The sequence below is a fragment of the Trichechus manatus genome, unplaced genomic scaffold, assembly GCF_000243295.1.
Source record: "Trichechus manatus latirostris isolate Lorelei unplaced genomic scaffold, TriManLat1.0 scaffold00242, whole genome shotgun sequence".
Lineage (NCBI taxonomy): Eukaryota > Metazoa > Chordata > Mammalia > Sirenia > Trichechidae > Trichechus > Trichechus manatus.
The window spans coordinates 1809932-1826346 of record NW_004444178.1 but is presented as its reverse complement, the minus strand read 5'-3'; the positions used below and the strand labels follow the sequence as shown (position 1 = coordinate 1826346).

At 33.8% G+C, this 16415-nt stretch overlaps 1 protein-coding gene across 1 annotated transcript in view; it reads left to right on the top strand.

The window, feature by feature from the left end:
• Positions 1 to 16415, top strand: part of VWDE (von Willebrand factor D and EGF domains) — a 55751-nt gene that overhangs the window by 15968 nt on the left and 23368 nt on the right. Inside the window, 8 exon segments of the mRNA XM_023724357.1 lie at positions 1706 to 1923; positions 5950 to 6158; positions 6309 to 7276; positions 8515 to 8651; positions 11994 to 12029; positions 12031 to 12150; positions 12333 to 12437; positions 14494 to 14608. Of these exon segments, the coding sequence (XP_023580125.1) occupies positions 1706 to 1923; positions 5950 to 6158; positions 6309 to 7276; positions 8515 to 8651; positions 11994 to 12029; positions 12031 to 12150; positions 12333 to 12437; positions 14494 to 14608 (1908 nt within the window).

Below are 16415 nucleotides of genomic sequence, written 5' to 3'. Positions count from 1 at the left end.
ACCTACCTCTAAAATGGATATTATGCATAATGCACTACAGTTTACAGGATAAATAGGGAAGAGGAAGATGTTATTGATATTTGTAAAAATCATGAGAGGCAGAGATGGCCGTCAGTTATAAACGTACTTAAAATAGAATCACATGGTCTCAGTTCTTTCAACAATGCAAAGATTGCTATAATATAACATCCTAAATATATTCCTACATTTTGGGAATTTGCGTGTTCTTGTTTTTGGTCAAATAAAAGAATTTTTTTTTTTTCTGGAGAAAAATCTCTGGATTTCATTCTGGGTATTCCTTATGTCATGTTCCTTAAGTATATTGCCTTTAAGTCTCTACTTTAGTAGAGAACCAATTGGTATCTTTTAGTGTATCTCTAAAAGACTATGTTACTTTTGAACAGGTTTCAAAGAAAAGAATTACTGGCCCTCATACCATATACAGAGGAAACGATGTCAGGGGCTAGTTCGAGGCCAGATATATTCCATATTCACCTTAAGGAGCTGCTTAATAGCGTGGAGGTTTCTGTTATTTTTCATGTGCATAAGAAAAGTATATATTTTTAGAAAAAACGTATTTTTTCAGGAATTTTAAATCTAGTATAGTGTACGTATAATTGATAACTGACCACTATAATTTTACACCTGAAAAAGATGTGTGGGAGAGAAGGAGATAGAAAGCTTTTAAAGATTTTTTTCTTTTTCCTTGTTTCTCAGAAGGACTTTGTAATGATTAACTGGATGTGATAGCAGAATATACACACATACACACACTTCCTTTGGGGACAATTTTGCAGTCATGGGGTGGGGGATCTGTTCTTTTTGTTTAAGCTTTAATTACTTTCTCCAGCTTTTTGAAGTTATACAAAAACATGGAGTTCCCTCCTCCTCTTTTGTTATCATTTTCTTAGCAAATTATTCTATTGTTCTTTTTTCCCTGGGAGAGGTAGGATCTGAGGTTCTGAATATATTAGAACATTTGGGAAGTGAAAGAAGATAGATTACTTATTACTGGTACGGAATCACCTGAAGTTGTTTTAAGTTTTCTAGTTTTAAGGCGCCTTGGTGGCATAGTGGTTAAGAGCTCAGCTACTAACCAAAAGGATGGCGGTTTGAATCCACCAGCTGCTCCTCGGAAAGCCTATGGTCAGTTCTACTCTGTTCTATTGGGTTGCTATGAGTTGGAATCGACTTGATGACAACAGGTTTAGTTTGGTTTATATTAATAATTATTAATTAATAATAAATGACATTGGTATAATTCAACAATGGATAAAACAGAAATACATACCCTAGGAAATATCTGGGCCTAGGGAAAATCTTAGGCAGAAAAAAAATCAAATTATGATGTTCCTTGGTGCTAGAATTAGTGTTTTGTTGTTGTTGTTGTTTACAGTAACAGGATGCATTTTGTTTTTACTTTTGAATTTTACGCAGTTGTATATGGACTTATAAACGTAAAGAAAATGGCAATTTTCTGTATATATGCATACATTGAAGTTGATTAATTATTTGCAAAGATCACATAGAGTTCAATAATTTTTATTTTAGTTAGACAAAAATTGCAACCATATTTTTTTAAGTAGGAGAAAATAATTTAAGAATAATCTCTCAATTCAGTATTCGATTGTTGATTCAGCTATTACGTGCTTTGGTTAGTTTATTTCCTTAGGAAAAAATTTAATGCAGTTTTTTATTAAAATAGGTAAAGAACAGCTAGGCTTAAATTTGGCACTTTCTTCCTGTCACGTGGACCTTCATCAGACATCATCCTGTGATAATGGAACCTGTAGCCGTGCTTTTGTGTACTACACTGCTGTAACAGATTTTTTTCAAGATGGAGATAGCGTTACAAACATTTTGGTGGAGCCTATAGTCAGTGAAGATTTCCTCTGGAACAGCTACATTCCAGACAGCATCCAGGTTGACAAATTATAAAAACATCTTAATAAATGAAGCTTCAAAAAGATACATATATTTTATCAGTATATCTTGTAAAATTTATATTTTAAAATTATTTGATAAAAATTACTCTCGTTTTTACATGATTCAATTTTCAATAACTGGTAAAATGATAATTAAAATATATTGAGATTGCTGTACTATTTATTGTCTATCACTAAATAATAATTAATAGTAATATTTACTGAAAATTTCTTTGCTTTTAAGATCAGAGTAAAAGATGTCCCAACTGCTTACTGCTATTCATTTACTGACCCTCATATAATTACATTTGATGGCAGGTAATTTTCTCAAAATTTTTTCTGTTAGTAGTTTTTGTTTTGGTCTTGGTTGTTGTTTTGTGTTAAACACCTATTCACTGAAAAATCACAAAGTAAAGGCATGTATGGTTATCACTGGCTTGTTTCCAAATACTAGTTTATTTGTATAGAAGTTTTTGCCTTCAAATTTATTTCTTAGTAAAAATATGGACTAGTTGTGAGGCTGGATTTATAAAAAACATGATTATTGCAAATGCAGATGACCACCTTTGCTTGACCATTTATTCATTTTTGATAATGATTAGGTTATTTGCTTCAGAGATCTTTACTGCGTTTTGTTTCTACATGACGTTACAGTAAGCTTTAAGGTTTAGGCAAGAAGATTAAGCTAATACATTAGAATTGATTAAATAAAACTTCCAGTTGCCGTGTTGAATTGATTCCGACTTCTGGCAACTCCATGTATGTCAGAGTAGAACAGTGCTCCGGAAGGTTTTCAGTGGCAAATGTCAGAAGTATATCACTAGACCTTTCTTCTGAGGTACCTCTGGTGGACTCCAGGCTCCAACTTCTTGGTTAGCAACTGAGAGCATTAACCATTTGCTCCTCCTAGGGATGTGGAGATTAATTTAATGCGATTCAGTTAAACAAGGTCAATTGTGCAACAACTAAGTGATACACCATGTTCTGAGTGCTGGGGTATGGCCGTGAATAAAACAGACAGACATTTTCTGACCTTAACTTTCAATAGGTGAAAAGAGATATAAAGATAATTAATAAGTAAATATATAGTGTACCTGATGAAGATATATGCTATGAGGAAAACTGAAGCAGAGGTGGAAAAGGGAATGCTGGAATTTGGAGTTGCAAGTTATATTAAAATAGGGTGGTTAGAGAAAGCCATTTGGGCATTTGGCAAAGACTTGAAGTAAAGTGAGGGAGACAGCCATGCGCACATGGGGAAAGGCATTCAGCAAGCCTGCCCTCCTCGAGGAGACCAGGAAATGGAGGGAAAGAGTAGTGGGAGAGATTTAGGTGTTTATCACTACTTTTTTAAATCATTTCCATACAAATAAATGCTCATAATACATAAAGCTATTGGAAATTTAAATATTTCATTCTTCCATCAAAATATTTTAAATGCCTATAAATATATTTAATAATAAGTATTTTCGGTTGCTAACCTATTGTGATATTTACACCTATTCTTGATGCAATTGACTTTTGTTAATGATAAAGATTATGATAATTTCAAGACTGGGACATTTGTGCTTTATAAGAGTATGTCTTGAGATTTTGAAGTCCACGTATGTCAACGGGACTGCAGAAGCCTTTACTATCCTGTGTCATGTAACTGTGGATTTGTTGCCAAGGAAGCAGGTCATGTAGTTACTTTTGATATGTGCAGTGGCCAGCTACATGAATCACAGCCATATTTATTTGTAAAGAGCCAAGATGTAACCAGCAATCTCAAGATAAGTAAAGCTTACTTAGGAAAAAAAGTGACGATATGTATGATTCTTTACTATTAAAAGTATTTCTCCTTTTTCTCTACAGTTAAAATCTGAATGGCTATTCATCTCTATTAAATTAGTAGCTATTCTTTTCCAGTATCAGTTTTTCAGGAAAATAGCATTTAGACTTAACTCTGATCTTAGAAGATACATGTTTTTTTCACCTACCACACAAATAGACACAACGTAGTTAAACGTGGTCAAAAGCTGAACTGCCTTATTTAAGATTCCAATATGACAGCTTGGTGTATTATTCATAAAAATTACTTTTGAGCATGTCTAATAAATGGTATATTAGACAGAAATGAAACATAATAATAAATACTCAAGAATAGCCAACCAATATTTAAAATAAATACAGTATAGTACTGCTTCAGGAATAGACTGATAGATAAGTGGAAGAGAATAGGAAGTCCAGAAATAGACCAAAGACAATATATTCATTAATATTTTTAAAAGATGGCATTTCATATCTGTGAGCTAATTATTTGTATCCCTGTTATCTTCCAGAAATGTAAATTCCAGGTGAAAAAATTTAAATTTAAATGAAAGTACTAGGAAAGTGGAGATGAATATTTTTATAACATTGAGGTGAACAGGAATTTTTAAAGATAACATTATACATGTAAATATATATTTTGTAAAAGTCCATGATCAAAAACCAAAATGCAAATAAAAAATTGGGAAAATATTTGCTACATAGAAAGCATATGATCAATATAGAAAACATGCTTATACATAACTAATGTATAAGTCAGCACTCCAAGTAAAATGAGCAAATAATATAAATGGTGAAATCACAAAAGAAATAAAACTGACAAATGTCCAAAAAATATAAATAACAAAAAAAGTGAAAATTATTCAACGTCATAAGTAATTAATGTAGATCAAAACAATGATTGTATTTCCACCTAAAATCTGGCTAACATTTATAATTCTCAGTTTTGGTGACAGTGCAGGGTTACAAATCTCTCATACTATATTAGCAAGAGTAGAAATCATTAGTCTTTCCAGAGTGCATTATGGAATATGCAGTGTATATATATATATAGAGAGAGAGACAGACAGAGATAGAGAGAGAGACAGAGAGAGAGTGCCTATGCATGTTATTTTACCAAGAAATTTTACTTCTGGGAATTTATTGTAAGAAATAATTAAGGATGTGTATAAACCCAGATATGTGCAATGCATCTCTTCTTGTAAGAGGAAAAAGTTATAATTAATGAGTGATCAGTAAAAGTGTTGAACAAATACCCTGTGCATAATGATAGGTCACATAACAAAACACTTTGTGGTCATTAAAATGAAGGAGTAGATGTGTATTTATTGACAGGCAAAGATATTCATGAAACATAGGAGAGGTTTTTGAAGGATTTGCACCACAATCTTAACAATAGCTACCTCAAGTTGGGTGGGAATGTAAGGTTTGCTTGTTTGCTGTAAAAATAAATTTCTATGATGAACACTTGGCATGTTTGTAAAAAAAAACAACAACACTATTTTTAAATGAAAAAATTAGAAAGAGGAGTCTAGGGTGCAAACACAGGTGGCGGTGTATCTTCAGTGGTTTTTGGAAGAAAGAATTTCCCTATAGGTCAATCCAAGTCCCTGGCCGAGGGGAGATGATATTCCTGTAGTGGGTGAGGCGTATGTTAGGTGACAGAGGCTTTTAGGATTATCCAACAAGCTCCCTTTGCTCTGCTTCCACATCTACCAAGCAATTTTCTGGTCATAATTTGACTTCTGATTCTATTTGCCTATTGGCAGCAAGAGAATGCTGATTAGCCACAGGGATATTGACTTTTCTGGAATTATATTTCTGTATATATGGACAGTCTAGTTCTATATTAAATAATTATAAAAAACATTACTTGGTAAACATTACCCTCTAGACTTATAGCTGTTTTAATTGTATAAAATATCTCACGTTTGTTAAAATTAAAGAATGGAGTTGTAAACAATATAATCAATAGAAGGTTGAACAATGAGGTTAGATTTCAAGCTAGCAAAATACAGACATCCATTATTTTGGCACAGAGTCTTAAAAGAAAATTTATAGGCCCAGGAAAATCACTATTTTATTCTCTCTTTATACCAAAGAAATAAATAGGTCTCTTTCTTATTTCTTAAATAATAGAATAGTATTTTATTAACCTATACTGAATATTGTTGAAACATCTTTTACTTTTGTGTTGGTTATTTCTGTATTTCAGATTTGGTTTACTTCTGGAGCATTTATCCGTGCTGATCTTAGTGAATGGGGCATGAGTTTAACAGTCAGGGCCCCTAGTTCAGATTATAGAAACACGTTGGGACTTTGCGGCACCTTTGATGGAAATCCAGAAAATGATTTCCATGATAAAAATGGGATCAAAATTGATCAAAATTTTAATAATTTTGTTGCTTTTATTAATGAACGGAGGTAAGAAAGTGAATTATTTTTAATTAGTGATTGTATTAATATTAAAGACTTAAAATGGATGGCAAATTAATTCTCTGCTTTTTTGCAACATATTACTCAGAAAAAAGTTCTTGTCCAAATGACTCTTCCTTTCTGTTTTCCCCCTGGAAGAATTTTACCAGGAAAAAGCATGTTTGATATAATGCCGATTTCTCTGACATCACCTGGGAAAATATTCTATTGTAGCTGTTCAGCGGACACTGCTTCATTGCGTCTGTCTTCTAATTTTCCGGACAATGTTTCTCAATCAGGAATTGTTTCTGGTTGCAAAGATATCAAACATGTCAGATTCTCTTCTTTGATACCAGAACTAGATGCTACCTCTGAATATATTAATTCAGAAGCCCCTTTCAGAGGTATGAGCAAGCATATATCTGAAAAAGAAAATCATTTGCATTCCTTTCCTTCAGAAAATAAGCATGTAAACCTAAGCAAACTGGACTTCGATTTACAAACAAATCCTGGGAATGAAACACAAGATACAACAACAGCTTTGGACAATGGGAGCCACTTACAGGACCAGGGAAGCCACATCCAAGAAATGAGGTGGAACCCACAAAATAGATGGAAGCAGCAAAACTTTCATGAGTTTCTTCCTTTGTTTGCTTTCCAAAGTCTCAGCCTAATTGACCGAGAAGAGTTTAGCTATTTTTTCCCTGAGGACCATGCTGATGATGTCCAACAAAAGTTTGTCCTTTCCTGGCCCACGCCCTCAGGTCTCACCAAACACAACACCTTGGAGCTCTGTCAGCAGACTCTAGCCAACTCCAGCGTAGGAAGACACTGTCTTGCTTTTCTTGGCAAGAGATTAGACAATGTTATAGATATGTGTGTTAAGGATGTACAGTTAAAAGATGATCTTAGCTGGGCAGAAGCAGATGTGGCCCTTTTAGAAAATGAATGTGAAAAGAGGATTTTGGAAGAGGGAAAATACAACACGGAAGAATATGGCAAGTTGATTGAAGACATTCTCCCAGTATTAAAATGCCCCAGTTTATGCAGTGGCCATGGGCAGTGTATGGAACGGGGATGTGCATGTTTCCCAGGCTTTAGTTCCTATGATTGCAGTGATGTGTATGGTGAGTAACCACTCTCAGACTATGATATTGTGCGCACTATTTGATTATGGAAACTTTTTTTTCTTCTTCAATATCATAGGGTTTATTCAGATTATATAGGATAAATCTATTTATTAGTAAGTTAATAGCTTTCCAAAAACTTATGTTATTTATGGTACAAGCTGAAGTCCTTTTAATAGCCTAGAAGGCACAATGTGATCTTGCATGTAATACATCTCTAAACTCATCCCCTACTACTGTTGCTCTCGCTTACTCCACTCCAGACACTTTGGCCTCCATGCTGTTCCTGGAAAGTACCTGGTTCTCTTTACTTCAGGGCCTTTGTGCATGTTGGCCCCTCTACCTGGAACACTGTTCCCTCAAATATCCCTATAGCTCTTATCTTTTTCAAGTCTGTAGTCATATGTCACCTCAGTGAGGCCTTTCCAGTCACCATAATTATCCATATCTAACAAGTCATATGTTTTACTTGTTTATTTTTATTATTGTCTCTCTCCCCGCTAGAATGCAAATTCCATGAGAGCAGGGAATTTTGTATGTTTGCTCAGTTCTGTTTCTCCAGCAACACAGCAGTGACTGCTACATAATAGGTGATCAAAAATCATAGATGAATAAATGAAAATGAATGAAGTATTTTATCTTTATTATTTGCTATTTGTTCTTGTATATGTTTCATTAAGAAATGTTAAGTGAGTAATAGATGTTTTTTGTTGTTTTTCCCATCTTGAAAAATGTATCTGGGCCCCGCTTCCCTCTCAGCTATAGCCCATTTTTCTGCTCAACTTTGCACAAAATTTCACTAAAACATTTGAATGACAACAAACATAAATTTTGAAAACTTTTTCTAAAATTTAAATTAGGAATTTAAAAATTTATTTTACAAAATTATCTCTCCAACAACTCAACTATATGGCATTAACCAGAATGTAGCCCATTCTAGTAATAATTGCTTAATACTTGTCTTTTATCAATATCAAAATATTATTAAAACATTAATGAAACCTCATTTAGGCACTGGTAGTGCCTGTATGCTATTTTTATTGGTTTAATAGGGGATAACACTTCTTTTAATACCAAATTACTCTTAACATTTAATGATTTAATTAATGTAGTAAATAATATTTAGGGCATACTTTAAAATATTATTTTGCATATGCTTTCAATTTAGGCCTTAAAATTAATTAGTTTTTTCCTGTAATTAAAAAAATGCTCTATTTTGTCACTTTTTTCCCCCAAAGAGAAAGCTCCTGAAATTACAGAGCTTGAAAATGCTGAATTTTGTGATATTCAAAAATATAATTGTATGATGGTGAGAGCTTTCGGTCTAGGTTTCAAAGAATCATCTTCAATTAAATGTGAAGTTGCTAAACTGCAGGTATGTGAGTTATGGAGTTGATAAACAAATTTTGTAAATAATCTCAATTAATTTTAACTTTGATTAATTTGGTTTATCAATTAGCAACATAATCCTAAAGGATGAACACGATTTGACAGAGACCTGAACAGGAAAACGATTAAGTTGCTTAACCTTAAAGTTCCTCTATCAGTTAACTCTATTAAAGTCTTTAAAATAATTTTTGAGGTATTGATCCACTACTTTAAGTCAGCAAGAAATTAAAAGAATATCAAGCCTGATACGTAAACTTCTATATTTCTTAAAAAACAAAAATACAAAAGACTAGAGATTGTTCTTTGTTAGCCAAGATACCCAGCAATGAATTTTAGGTTATAGAGTTATGAATGTTTTCCTTTTACAAACCAAAAATGTAAAGATTTATCGATCTCATCTATTTCCCTTAATGTGAAGTCCATACTGAAAAATTACAAAGCAGAAAGAAATTAGTGTTTTTTTCTTTCTTGAAGTCACAAAAGACAGCCAAGATCACTCAGTTTGAATAATGGTGTATTAAATTATGCCTTATATTTGATGATTATTCATATGATCTGTCTTTTCTTTATTCAAGTGGAGTTTTAAGGAAAACTCTTTGAATTTAGAAAACATTTACATGGGTAAGCTGATAATTTAAATTAGCAAATCATTATCTTATTTTTTTCTCTGAATTAATGAAGCCAAATGTGATTATGAGATTGAGACTTTACAGGAAGAAAACATTTTTATCAAATATTTATTCACAAGGAGTATGCTTATTTAGAGATTTTTAAGGATAGAGCCTTTGTAAATGAACCATGAACTATTTTAATCCCAATGAAATAATGAGGCACACAATAGAAAATGTAATATATACAATTTGATTCACTCCAATATTACCCAAGAGAGTGCACATTATATTGGTATTGGCAGAATGAATCATATGACATTGCGCTGCAATTAAGTGATTTGCGAAAAGAGAAATTTATAGATTTATGTTCGCTTAGAAGGTACATTTTGTTCTTACTTTCATATACATTATTTGCTGTGATATTTCTTATCATACTACTTCCCTCTTCCAAACATCTTATAAATAAAAAGTAACTATGGAGCTCTGGTGGCAAAGTGATTAAAGAGCTTGACTGCTAACCAAAAGGTCAGCAGTTCGAATTTACCAACCACACCTTCGAAACCTATGGGCCAGTTCTACTCTGTCCTTTAGGATAGCTATGAGTTCGAATTTGGTATGGAGCCACACATTATAAAAAGAAACAGATATATTCTCTTGACAAAACCAAGATTAGAATCTAGTATTCATTTTATATTACGCCGAAGGTTAACTCAGTCTCTCTTAACCTCAAACTCACTTAATGCTGAGTTTTAAAGGCTCTTCTATCTTTTGATCCCTTGAGTCAACACTGTTTAATTTGGCATTGTTTTAGAATCTTCAGCCTCACCTGCATGGGGCCTACATAAGGTCTTGAACCTGGTTTGTTTGGAATGAGACCTTAAGTATTCGCTTGCGCACTAAGCTGGTAACCTTGTTACATTTCCAGTCAACATAAGTGGATTTCTCCCTCCTTTTCTAGTTTGCACCCCAGTTTTGTGTACCGATTGGGCTTCTCTTAAAAATCTAGCTTCTTGGATATCAGATCATGCGTAATCTGTCATGATTGCTGTAGCATGAAAGAGTAATTTAAAAAATTTTTATTTTGGAATAATTTGAGACTTGCAGAAAAGTTGCAAAAATAATACAGGAAGTTGCCAATTATCCTTCATCCAGCTTCTCCTAAAATTAACATTCTGTGTATTCATAAAATAATTATTAAAACCAGGAAATTAACCATGATACAATACTATTGACTAATCTACAGATCTGATTCAAATTTTGCCAATTGTCCAACTAATGGTCCTTTTTCTGGCTCAGGATCCTGTCCAGGATTTCATATTGCATTTGGTTGTCATGTATCTTTAGTCTCCTCCAAACCATGACACTTCCTCAGATTTTGTTTGTCTTTCAAGTACTTGGAACTTTTGAAGAGTACTGGCCAGTCAGTTTGTAGAATGTCCCTTAATTTGAGTTTGCCTGATGTTTTCTCGTGATTAAATGAAGTTATAAATTTTTGGCAAAGGACCACAAACTGATGGTGTGTCATTCTCAGAGCATCCTCTCAGGTACTACATGGTGTTGATATATCTTATTACTGATGATGTAGATTTTAATCACTTGCTTAAGATGGTGTCTTCGTGTTTCTCTGCTGTAAAGGTACTTTCTGTCTGTAACTAGTAAGCATCTACTATGGGGGCACCTTCTAGATTATGAAAATATGTATTTTTTCTCTTATTGTTACCCACTAATTTTAGCATGCATCTAAAATTTTTGCCTGCAAGAAGTATCACTGTGGTATTTCAATAATGATGATTTTCTATTTCCATTATTTCCTATATATATGAAATTTTATCATTATCTATCTACTTATCTCTCCCTCTCTCTTTCTATCTATGAATTCTATTAAAAGGCAGCATCTGCCCTTTCTCCCCAGTCTATTTATTTGATTATTTATTTATATCAGTATGGACTAATGAATGTTTTATTTCAAGAGTTACCATTCAGCACTATCAATATTTATTTCACTGGTTAAATTGTCCCAGCTTTGACCATTGCAGACTTGAACCTCTGGCTTCTGCTCTATTAAAATCCACGCTGCTTTATACATCCTTGTCTTTTCACATGCTATTCTCTCCAGTCATATGGAATCTCACTCCCTCTATTTCTGCTCCAAGGGTCCAAATGGCAAACTCATTTTTTTGCTTTCAGGAATAGAAGTATCATCTTATTTTGAAGTTTACCTTGACTCTGCTGGTAGACTTGGTGGCTTCTTTCTCAGTCATTGCACCTTATTTGAATCTGTTACAGCAATAATAAAACTACGTTTATGTGTCTGTCCTTTCCTTTGTAATCTCTTTTCATTGGAAAACACCCTGCACATAGTAGATACGCACAAAATATTTATGAATAGAAAAAAATCAGAGCCCTGTTTCTTCAACCTTCTGGGTAGGTCAAAAGTCATTATGTAGTGATTGATTCTATATGGTCCATATTGGTAAACTTCTTTAATTTGAGCCCTTAAGAAATTCTTCAGTCAGAAGAAGCAATTTATGTCAAGATACATAACTCTTTCGTTATTCTGAGTAAAACTTAGTATCAATGTGACTTTTGTTTTTTCATTATACATTCTATTATACCAGACATGTATTTTAATATTTATAATTTGATTATGGGTAATTCACAAGCAAAATATTTTCATAATTTAACAGAGGTTAGTTGCTTACTCGTTATGCCTTCAGTATAACAGCAGTGCATGGGTCTTTCAAGAACCCATGTTATGTCCATGCTGTTTTTCAAAACAGCAGAATTGTTGATTGTCAGCTGCCCACTGATAGCCAGCAGTCTGATACCATGGATCTGATGGGTGAGACACCAATCATGAAGTTGGAAGCAAAGGTAAAAAACCCCACAAAACTATATATATATGTATGTACGTATGTATGTGTGTGCGTGTGTGTGTATATGTATATAGTTTATATACAAAAAACCAAGTGAATATTTATAAATTAAAATTTCATAATAAATTTATAAGGCTACATTTAGAACAAATTATCTTATTATAAAACTACATCTTACAGGTATCTAATGATGGTTATAGATTCAGTAATCCCAAAATAATTATCATATATGATGGTGCTTGTCAAGTTTGTGGTCTCTATGAAAATGACTCATGTACTATAAAGGTATGCACCTGTTCACTTATTTTCACATTTACATGATAAGTATTTTCATTTCCCATGCTGCTGGCATATTACTTGTGGTTTTTCCAGTTGCTTATCAGAAATGCTAATAGAGAAAAACTTTTCTCAAGTTTATATAATTTAAAACTATATATAATCTTCAGAAAAGCTTTTCTCTGTTAGAAACTATTACTCTGCATAAGTCTTCTCGCAATGGCAAGGGAGCATTTCTGCCTTTAATGTTTTGAAGTGGTGGGTTGTTTATTCCTAAAAAATCAAGAGGAGATTCAGATTGAATTATTCACTGTTTCACTCTTACGTACATTCTTTTACCAGTAGTAATAATAATTTTCCAGTAAGATATCTCCTCTTGGATATCTAGTCCTCTTTGTGGTGACCTTACACATTTGGGTAGAGTTTGTCAAATGCATAAGGTTGGTGCTTTTTTTTTTATAAATTATTGTCCTTTAGATGAAGGTTTATAGAACAAACTAGCTTCTCATTAAACAATTAGTTTAAATATATTATTCTGTGACATTGGTTACCACCCTATGACATGTCAACACTCTCCCTTCTCGACCTTGGGTTCCCTATCACCAGCCTTCGTATCCCCTTCTGCCTTCTAGGCCTTACCCCTGGGCTGGCGTGCACCTTTAGTCTCATTTTGTTTTATGGGCCTGTCTAATCTTTGGCTGAAGGGTGAACCTCAGGAGTGACTTCATTAAAGTTACTGCTTTTAAGAGGAGTGTCCCCCCCTCCCTGAAACTAAATTTGTTGGACCATGCAGATATGTGCCACTTAATGGATTACAGAAGAACGGGACAGCCTGAGCTGAGTCCTCATGGTAATACCCTTTTCTTAATCTATATCTAGACTAATGGGTTTGCCAACAGGCTTCTTACATATGATCTGCTGATTTAACATACATTCTTGATCTCACAAGGAGCCCTGATGGTGCAGCAGTTAAGCTCTCTGGCTGCCAACCAAAGGTCGGTGGTTCGAACCCACCAGCCTATCCGTGGGAGAAAGGTGTGGCAGTCTGCTTCCATAATGATTTACAGCCTTGGAAGTCCTATAGGGTCGCTATGAGTTAGAAGCAACTCAACAGCAATGGATTTGGTTTTGGTTTTTGATTGACTTCATATCACTTGGCTCTTTAAAACTGAGGAGCATATCAGATAATATTTATGTATGTGGACCAGAAAGTATTTTTTCTCAATTTTAACTCTGACTTTCTTGAATAGCAATCAGATCATCAGAATAAGAAGTTTCTGTTTTTCCAAAGTTGCCTGATTTTTATTTTCTCCCAAATATTCCATTCTATATGTCCTACAATAAGTCTTCTAAAATGTTGTTAAAGATTATTTTATTCTCTTGGGACTATTTTGTTCTTAGTTTTGTACAATGTTCTGGATGTTGTTAAAGGAAATATTGTAAAATGAGCAATATTCATACATCATGAACAAAATTTGGTCTTTTCCCACACTGAAAGTGATTGCTACATTTAACAAGCATTATTTCTGTGTGTGTCAGCTTCCTTTTCAACTGTTTTGTGTAATGATATTCATTAGCAAGTGTGGATAATTATGCCATGGCTCTGACCCAGCTTGGCTGTGATTACAGGGTACAGTGGGCTGCTAGAAGAAGTGAGGATAGCTATGAACCCATGTGAGTCTTTAAGATGTGCAGGGGAAAAACAAAGTTTTATTACCTTATAAATAAATAATTTACAGCATGAGTTTAGCTGAAATAAAATGGAGGTTTTCTTTCATGTTATTTTAAGTCCAGTAATTCTGAACAGGGATACAACTTTTTCTATTCCCTCCAGATTGATCGGCTTCATAGGCATTTACACACAGGGGAAATAATTTGTTTTCTAGCATGCATTTATGATTATGAGGTATGAAAAAATACTTCCTAATCAAAACAGATTTATAATTCAATTTTATTGGAATCATTAAGATATATGCAACTATCCTCTTATGTAGTTTTTTTCCCCCCTACATACCAAGTATGGTTGTATGTTCATTGGTGTTTTCTTTTTTTTTAATTCTCTTAGGAAAAATTTTGCTTTATTGATGGACTCTGCTATGTTGAAGGGGATAAGAATCCTACCAGCCCTTGTTCGATATGCAGACCTAACATTTTGAAATTCTCTTGGTCTTTTTTAGAAAGTAAGTTATTCTTTATTAATCTGTATATTTCCTATACAAGATATTTTTAAAGTAGTTTTAAACCATGACTTAAATTATTTTGTTTAAGACGGATGAGCACTGTATTCAGTTTAGCGTCACTCCTAAATGCATAATTGACTTTGCTGGAAGAAAATATAAGATTACTTCTTTTTATAATTTCTGTTATACTTCATACGGTATGGAATTTTTATTTTAATATTTGATAAGGAAAACCAATGTGAATTATTAATGGGAGAAATGGAAATGGATAATTTAGGTACACACAATTTGTGCAAGTCCAAATACCTACTAGCAAAATGGCCTGTCAAACACTTTATACAAAAAAAACTATCAACAAATATCAGTGTGTTTAGTGGAAAGAGAATATTAGTTTGAAAGCAAGGGCCTAAATCCTATTCTTAGCCTTACCACTGTTCAGCTTTTTGACAAAGCTTTTGACCATTTAACCTCCCAAGGCTAGAGGTTCATCTTTTGTTCAATAAAATATCTGCACTCGATAATCTATGAAATGCCTTACAGCACTACCATTTTGTGATTCTGAGTATAATATTGGGTATGGTTAATTACTAGACACTTTGTTCTACCCAAACAATACACAAATTCTAGTTATATACCATATAATTTTCACTTTCCCAAATAGAATTGTATATGACTCCATGTGTGTGCCCCTCAATTTCTTTTCCCTCGGTGGGAATGCAAAGGCATCATTAGATACAATAAGTTACAATTACTCCCCAACCTCATGTAATTTTATCTAATGGAGTAATAAAACCTTATATTTACACAGTGTTTTGTGATATCATTATATGGGTTTGGACATTATTGCGTTAGACTATCTGCCACATGACTCACTGCTTAAATATAAAGACTCATGGAATATTTTGAGATAACAATGGAAATACGGGGATGAATTTAGTGCAAGAGACAAAGGAAGTAGAACATAACTTCTGAATCCGTGTCCATTTATATTTTTCATGGCTATACATGATTGAGTCATCATAGAGTCACAGTGTCAAAAGATACAAGGGATCTTAAAATACTACCTGTTCCAATTCCTTCATATTGAGGATGAGGAAACTAATTATCAATAAATTAAGCTGCTGTGTAAGGATATACAGGGCAAAACTAGAAACAGAACTGCAAGTCTGTTGGCATCAATGCTTCCTTGATGCAAGCAGAATTTTGTACCCAGTGTAACAGAATGAGGCTGTTCTTTCCATCTACTAAGCCAGTGAGTAAGTCTTTTATATAAGACAGTATAAAAAGATTTGTTAAATCACTTCATGAACATAAAGGACCTGTCTCTGTCCCCTGAAATAGCCACCATACAAATGTGTAAGCTCAGCCACTAAAAGGATCTCTGAGGAACAGAAGATTGGCACGACTATGTTGTTAGTTTTCATTGCGTCGATTCTGACTCACGGCGATCCATCTGTGCAGAGTAGAACTGCTATGTAGGCTTTTCAAGGCTGTGATTTTTCCAAAGCAGATCACTAGGCCTGTCTTTTGAGGCGCCTCTGGGTGGGTTTGAACCGCCAACCTTTTGGCTCATAGTCAAGCGCTTAACCATTTGTGCCATCCACAATACTTCTTGATTGGAATCGTTACTGATTCACAAATATTATAACTGGAGAGATAGATATAGCAAGGAAAGGTTAGGGGAGAGAAATGAACAATCCAGTCTTGGATGGTAAGGGAGAAATAAATAGAGAAAGTAAGGACTAGAGGGTGGAAGTGAGGATGAAAGGGACAGATGGTGAAGGAGAGACAGTGAGAGAGCCAGCAG